The sequence below is a fragment of the Oncorhynchus keta genome, chromosome 4 (genome assembly GCF_023373465.1).
Source record: "Oncorhynchus keta strain PuntledgeMale-10-30-2019 chromosome 4, Oket_V2, whole genome shotgun sequence".
Taxonomy (NCBI): domain Eukaryota; kingdom Metazoa; phylum Chordata; class Actinopteri; order Salmoniformes; family Salmonidae; genus Oncorhynchus; species Oncorhynchus keta.
The window spans coordinates 46,027,572-46,035,712 of record NC_068424.1 but is presented as its reverse complement, the minus strand read 5'-3'; the positions used below and the strand labels follow the sequence as shown (position 1 = coordinate 46,035,712).

General features: G+C 44.3%; 1 protein-coding gene across 1 annotated transcript in view; it reads left to right on the top strand.

Annotated features, from left to right (window-relative positions):
- Positions 1-401: 401 nt before the first annotated feature.
- Positions 402-8,141, top strand: part of reep2 (receptor accessory protein 2) — a 28,130-nt gene continuing 20,390 nt past the window's right edge. Inside the window, exon 1 of the mRNA XM_035762290.2 lies at positions 402-663. Within this exon, the coding sequence (XP_035618183.1) occupies positions 632-663 (32 nt within the window). The 5' untranslated portion in view covers positions 402-631. The remainder of the gene's footprint in view (positions 664-8,141) is intronic.

The window sequence follows — 8,141 nt, the reverse complement described above, 5'->3', positions numbered from 1 at the left end:
ACGAGGGAATGAATGAAGACAGATTTGTGGCAGTTGCCTCGTGCCTACAGCAGGCCAACCCTGTTCCTGGAGAGCTACCCACCCCTGTAGGTTTTTGCTCCAACCCCAGTCATAACTAATCTAAATCAGTTTATCAACCAGCTAATTATTAGGATCAGATGTGCTAGATTAGGATGGAGTGAAAACATACAGGACTATAGCTCTCCAGGAACAGGGTTTGAGAGCCCTGGCCTAGAGATGGTCTGGGACATCAGTGCATCTGACGTTTCACTGTAGAGCTTTTTGGTATTGTCTATCTAGCTAGGCCTACATAATTCAGCTAATGGGGTCAGTGGCAGCCTTCATAGGACCTATTTCATTGTGGCAGTAACCAGTTGTTTTTGCCTTCTCTACGGACAAGACAAAACAGTGTGGACCTGCCCCTTTAAGAGGAGTTCCAGCGATTTGAATGCTGCAGATTCAGAATCCACAGTAGCCTACCTGCCAGTAAAATAGAGCATTCAAGAGCAGGAGCAGCAGGCAACTAACTGCACTTGCATCACAATCACACGGTCGTGGACGGAGGAATGGGGGGGTGTACAGCTAGTTAGATTTCCCGATAAGAAGGAAAAGCTCACTACAATCAATTAAGATGGTGTCGTGGATTATCTCCAGGATGGTAGTGTGAGTATGCATTCTGCAGCGTCTGTTTGTTATCGCGTTCTATAACTACATACGCTAGTTCGCGCTGTCATCTCTGTTCGCTGCCATGGCTTGTGCCCAGAGCACACGCGAACAGTTATCTTGATAGCCAGATTGCTAGCGAGCAAGCAAATTTCTAACAATTAAATTGTCGTTCGTTTATATGTAGCCCATGGTGTCTAAATTTGCATTTTGACCACTGGTGTTTCATAAAGCCAGGATGGTAGGCAAATTGCAACACCGTTACAGCAACACCGTTAGCCAGTGCAAAATTGGCAAGGTAACGTTAGCTAGCTAATGTGGTTAGTTGAAATGACAACGCTGCTAGCCAACTGAAGTGAAGGTGGAATACATTAAATGGCTAACAAGCTTGCTAATGCCATCTACTGAAGCTAATTTACGAATTCATATATTGGTTGTGTAACTAAATTAGTAATGCAAAAATACCTTAGTCTTGGCTATCGCTAATCGTGCACAATCTTGAATAATGCAGGCCCGGCTGCTATGATCAACAAAACATGGCAGCAACTGTACTGCTAGCATGACGCTGACAGCCAAATAATTTAGCATCATGAATGATTTGTCTGGCTGTCGTGTGTCATGTTAGCAGTGCAGTTCCGGTCATATGTTTTGATGATTTATAGAAGCCAGGCCTGCACTATTCAGGATTATGCACTATTCCAATGTTATCTCAACCAAGATCAAGTCAATATTTTACATGAGCTTTGTCATTCATGAGTTGTCTTAAATGTGCAAAATGCAGAAATAGCTCGTAATTTCCTGGTTGCTAAAATTCGAATAGTTCTCCTAATTTTAGTTTTTGACCAAACAAGCATTGTGTAGAGAATCCATGTACCATGTAAATCGCTGTTACATATCTTTTCAATAGCTATACATATTGTATTTTCAGCTTTTTGAAGCTGGTATACAAAACCGAAACTTAACAGGAAGCATTGCACATTATTTCATAGTTTAAATCTACCGCTTAGACTTGCTTTCGATGAGAACGACATATCTAGAACTTATTTCTGTGATTTTGGTCCGTCGCTCAAAGAAGTTACACATTGAAGCTTTAACGCCTCATGTCCACCAGATCCTTCACTCTTTGCATTCCGGCGGAAGTCATTCATTGTCAATGTAGCAGTCCACAACACTAGGTTGTGGCGCGTTGTGTGCGTTCAATATTTTCAACTCGTGCGGTGTTACAAACCGAAGTACACAGACTCCAACCAGCTCGCTTTTAGGTAGTTGAAAAGCGAAGCACATGCGTCAAGTGCCGCAGAATGTCGGCTACACATTACATTTTTAACAATGCTTTATTTCTAATAAAATGTAGCTCATTGCATCCGCGGTGGAGCCCAGTTTCATAATATTACCAGATACCCCCCAGCTGCCTGCCGTAGTTTAAGTAATCACGAAAACAAACAGGCCTTATTTAAGGGAATTTTTCACCCTGCCAGCTCCTATTAGTTCTATTGAGCACTGTGGCACTAACTCGCCTTCCGAACTTTCTAATCCCATTTTGTTGTATAGTCACGATGGTAGTTTCGCTATAGTTGGCAATGGAGACCTGCTTGCGTTAAAATGCAAACAAACAATTACTCGTTACTCAGAAGTCGTCCAGTTGTTTACTATATGGACATATAGGTATGTATGTCTATTTTGCCAAATATATCGCAATGTGTATAAGATTTAAAAAATAAAAAATGGACCCCATTTTAATCATGAGAATCGCCTCTTTCTAATTGCGTAAGGCTGGGTAGTGTATCGTTATCAAACGCTAACCCCGAAATACTTTTTGCCCTTGGAACGCTGAGCTCCCCCCATTGTTTTCCAATGGAGAAGCATGCTGGTATATTTCGCCAAATATCTCGTAATGTGTATCTCGTTGTCGTCAAACGCGAGACCAGAAATAGTCAGAAGTTGCCATTTCACCCCTACTTCCTCGTTATGCAGACATAGGCACACTTGGCACCATTGAGGTGCGGATGTTTACTTTCTACACGAGTTGTTTTTCAGTTTCGTCCTAAGAACATATTGTAGTGGTAAAATTAAAAGGGATACATTATTAAGCTTCACTCCAGTCAAAACTGCGAACGTTTGATTCCATTCATTTGCTATTGGCTCGCGCTAGTGTTCCAGTTTAGCCAACGTTCTAAAGCCGTTTTTCAGCCTTGGGTGAATTTTGACTCGTTCTATTGTCCAGCCTAACATCAGCCAAAACAAAAAGCACTTGCATCGTTTGTAATGTGTTATCATGGAGCTGTCACTGTGGCAGTGGTGCTGTTTCATAAGGGGTGAGACCAATTATGTTTTGGTGAGATGAAGACTGAAGGCGAACCATGAAAAACAGCCCCAGACCGTTATTCCTCCTCCAACCAACTTTACAGTTGGCATTATGCATTGGGGCCGGTAGCATTCTCTTGGCATCTGCCAAACCTAGTCATACTGCCAGATGGTGAAGGATGTTTCATCAATTCAGCTTTACGCCACTCCAGCCGACGTTTGGCATTGCGTATGGTGAGCTTTTGTGCGGCTGCTCGGCCATGGAAAGCCATTTCATGAAGCTCCCGACGAACAGTTATTGTGATGACGTTGCTTCCAGAGGCAGTTTGGAACTCGGTAGTGTGTGTTGCAACCGAAGACGGATTACTTTTAAGGTGCTTCAGCACTCAGCAGAACCATTCTGTGAGCTTGTGTGGCCTACCACTTCGTGGCTGAGACGTTGTTGCTCCTAGAAGTTTCCACTTCCCAGTAACAACACTTAGTTGACCAGGGCAACTGACTTGTTGGAAAGGTGGACTCCTATGACTGTGTCACGTTGAAAGTCACTGAGCTCTTCAGTAAGGCCATTCTACTACCACTGTTGGTCTATGGACACTGCATAGCTGTCTACTCGATTCTCTACACCTGGCAGCAATGGGTGTGGCTAAAATAGCCAAATCCACAAATGTGTTTTGAGAAAAATCCCCTTCGAATCGTCCTCTGGAATAACAGATATTCTGGGTTAATAATTACGTAACCAACAATCTGTAGTAATACTAGTCCCATGCAAATAGGGCTATTGATGTAGCCTACTGTCTGACTTTGCATTGTATTACATAACCAATAATAACATCTAAGGCAACTATTACCTTTAGTGTGTAGAGTGATTAATGCCATATGTCCACCAGCTGCACATGCATTTTACCATATGTTGTTTTTGCCAGATATCTAGCCTGCATTTTCCATACTTGATGCGCATGTGCTTTGTTTAACACTCTTTTGGGGGTTACTACATGATTCCATGTGTTATTTCATCGTTTTGATGTCTTCACTATGTTTCTACAATGTAGAAAATAGTACAAATAAAGACAAACTGAGTAGGTGTGACCAAACTTGTGACTGGTACTGCACATACGCAACATGGCCAAGAAAGAAATGACTTCCTAGCGAAGGTGTTGTCACTAGAGGGTCATATTGAATAATGGGGTGCTGTGGAAAACAAAAAGCCAGAAAAGAACTCCGAAGGGAACGAGTAGAAAGAGTGTTTTCGGTAAGAAAGAGAAGCTTAAACTCCATCGGAATTACTTTTCAATTCAACATCCTTTCTCTGAATTAAAACTCAAGATGGGTTGCAGCATGGAGACCATTTTCGCCCCGTTCGACTAAAGCTAATAATTAGAACGGATGAAAGTTATTCTTCTATTGGCAGAGGTCATTCAAAAAGTACATTTAATGCCCTGACGACACGTTTCCCGGGTGGGAGGCACCTCCCCCCACTCACTCTGGTTTACTACTTTTTTGGTTTGATCTATATTTTTAGGAGAATTTATTTAACCATGATGTATCTAGCACAGTTAAGAGTTTTACATCAGGTTAAATGGTTAGAAAGGTAACTATTTTTAAAGGTTGGGATAGGAGGTGTAACTGGTGTCTTCGGCCCAGCTGTGGTGGTTGAGGCAGCACTAGTAGTCTCATCTGAAAACAAGCAGATATGTTAGCAAGCAATTTTTTGTTCAGGCATGTTGTATAAATTCTCATGGGATATCTTATGCAGTAATATAATCTTCCATTATAAAAATACAACTAATTCCACAAAAAGGGTGGGTGAAATATCCATTGTTTACAAACTGCTTCTCTGAGCTTTCCCCATAGCAAACAACGTCATGGAGCAACATGGCAATGTTAGACCCTTTTACCGATCTGTAGCAAATCAAATTTATTTGTCACATACACATGGTTAGCGGATGTTAATGCGAGTGTAGCGAAATGCTTGTGCTTCTAGTTCCGACAATGCAGTAATAACTGAGTAATCTAACGTAACAATTGCAAAACTACTACCTTATACACACAAGTGTAAAGGGATAAAGAATATGTATATGAATGAGTGACGGTACAGAACGGCATAGGCAAGCTGCAGTAGATGGTATCGAGTACAGTATATACATATGAGATTAATAATGTAGGGTATGTAAACATTATATTAAGTAGCATTGTTTAAAGTGGCTAGTGATATATATTTTCCATCAATTCCCATAATTAAAGTGGCTGGAGTTGAGTCAGTGTGTTGGCAGCAGCCACTCAATGTTAGTGGTGGCTGTTTAACAGTCTGATGGCCTTGCGATAGAAGCTGTTTTTCAGTCTCTCGGTCCCTGCTTTGATGCACCTGTACTGACCTCGCCTTCTGGATGATAGCGGGGTGAACAGGCAGTGGCTCGGGTGGTTGTTGTCCTTGATGATCTTTATTGCCTTCCTGTGACATCGGTTGGTGTAGGTGTCCTGGAGGGCAGGTAGTTTGCCCCAGGTGATGCGTTGTGTAGACCTCACTACCCTCTGGAGAGCCTTACGGTTGTGGGCGGAGCAGTTGCCGTACCAGGCAGTGATACAGCCCAACAGGATGCTCTCGATTGTGCATCTGTAGAAGTTTGTGAGTGCTTTTGGTGACAAGCCAAATTTCTTCAGCCTCCTGAGGTTGAAGAGGCGCTGCTGAGCCTTCTTCACGATGCGGTCTGTGTGGGTGGACCAATTCAGTTTGTCTGTGATGTGTACACCGAGGAACTTAACTTACTACACTCTCCACTACTGAACCATCGATGTGGATAGGGGGGTGCTCCCTCTGCTGTTTCCTGAAGTCCACAATCATCTCCTTAGTTTTGTTGATGTTGAGTGTGAGGTTATTTTCCTGACACCACACTCCGAGGGCCCTCACCTCCTCCCTGTAGGCCGTCTCGTCGTTGTTGGTAATCAAGCCTACCACTGTAGTGTCGTCCGCAAACTTGATGATTGAGTTGGAGCTGTGCATGGCCACGCAGTCGTGGGTGAACAGAGAGTACATTACATTTACATTTAAGTCATTTAGCAGACGCTCTTATCCAGAGCGACTTACAAATTGGTGCATTCACCTTATGACATCCAGTAGAACAGTCACTTTACAATAGTGCATCTAAATCTTAAAGGGGGGTGAGAAGGATTACTTATCCTATCCTAGGTATTCCTTAAAGAGGTGGGGTTTCAGGTGTCTCCGGAAGGTGGTGATTGACTCCGCTGTCCTGGCGTCGTGAGGAGTTTGTTCCACCATTGGGGGCCAGAGCAGCGAACAGTTTTGACTGGGCTGAGCGGGAACTGTACTTCCTCAGTGGTAGGGAGGCGAGCAGGCCAGAGGTGGATGAACGCAGTGCCCTTGTTTGGGTGTAGGGCCTGATCAGAGCCTGGAGGTACTGAGGTGCCGTTCCCCTCACAGCTCCGTAGGCAAGCACCATGGTCTTGTAGCGGATGCGAGCTTCAACTGGAAGCCAGTGGAGAGAGCGGAGGAGCGGGGTGACGGTTAAGTCAGGAGTACAGGAGAGGGCTCAGAGGGCTCAGAACGCACCCTTGTGGAGCCCCAGTGTTGAGGATCAGCAGGGTGGAGATGTTACTACCTACCCTCACCACCTGGGGGCGGCCCGTCCAGTACCTAGTTGCACAGGGCGGGGTCGAGACCCTTGATGACGAGTTTGGAGGGTACTATGGTGTTAAATGCTGAGCTGTAGTCAATGAACAGCATTCTCACATAGGTATTCCTCTTGTCCAGATGGGTTAGGGCAGTGTGCAGTATGGTTGAGATTGCATCGTCTGTGGACCTATTTGGGCAGTAAGCAAATTGGGGTGGGTGTCAGGTAGGGTGGAGGTGATATGGTCCTTGACTAGTCTCTCAAAGCATTTCATGATGACGGAAGTGAGTGCTACGGGGCGGTAGTCGTTTAGCTCCGTTACCTTAGCTTTCTTGGGAACAGGAACAATGGTGGCCCTCTTGAAGCATGTGGGAACAGCAGACTGGGATAAGGATTGATTGAATATGTCTGTAAACACCAGCCAGCCAGCTGGTCTACGCATGCTCTGGGGGCGCGGCTGGGGATGCCGCCTGGGCCTGCAGCCTTGCGGGGGTTAACACGTTTTAATGTTTTACTCGCGTCAGCTGCAGTGAAGGAGAGTCCGCATGTTTTGGTGGCGCGCTGTGGCACTGTATTGTCCTCAAAGCGGGCAAAAAAGTGATTTAGTCTGCCTGGGAGCAAGACATCCTGGTCCGTGACAGGGCTGGTTTTCTTTTTGTAATCTGTGATTGACTTGTAGACCCTGCCACGTACCTCTTGTGTCTGAGCTGTTGAATTGCGACTCTACTTTTTCTCTATACTGACGCTTAGCTTGTTTGATTGCCTTGCTTCCGGTCACCTTGCCCAGGTTAAAAGCAGCACTTTGACGACACACTAAATCCCTTCGCCAGCTTGCAAATAGACTATCTCAGAAATGTAATGGATGTCCGCGCCGAAAGATGGCTCATTGTTTCAAGAGAAATCATTGCACAAGGTCGATTTCTCCTACAACAAATCCATTCTGGGCATGTTAAAACCCGATCGTCTTAACTAAATATATTTATTGATGTGAGAATTAGCATATAGACAGTAAGTCCCAAGACTTTAAACATGTTGAACTGTCTTTGATGTTGCCGGGAAATGGGGAAAAAGCTACGTCACAGTTGTAACTGTGTAGGTAACTACTCAAGATTTAGTACAGATCAGGCCTGACACAAAATGTTGAAATAGTAGCCTATTTTGACAACTATTCAGTGAATGCAACAAGTATTAGATACAAAAATATTTGTAGGACAAATTTGATATTTCACACCATCACTTTAGTGTTTGCATTTAGCCTACAACATGTCATGGAACGTCTGGAAGCACGGCCCCATCCTGCAAAGTGACACAGAACACGTAGAGCACACAAAGGATGTTTCTACACATCTCCCACTCTTTGCCCTACTCTGTCCACTCCGGATGCACACCACACACCTTTTGTGCCATTCAAACTTCACCTGCTTTCAAACGAGTTACAACTCTGGCCACACGCCATGGTGCCACATTGTCTCCCCTCTTCCTGCCACTGTAGCCATATCACAAAGTGAATGCACAAGCTGCATTTCAATGCCTTCAGAGAAGAGATTT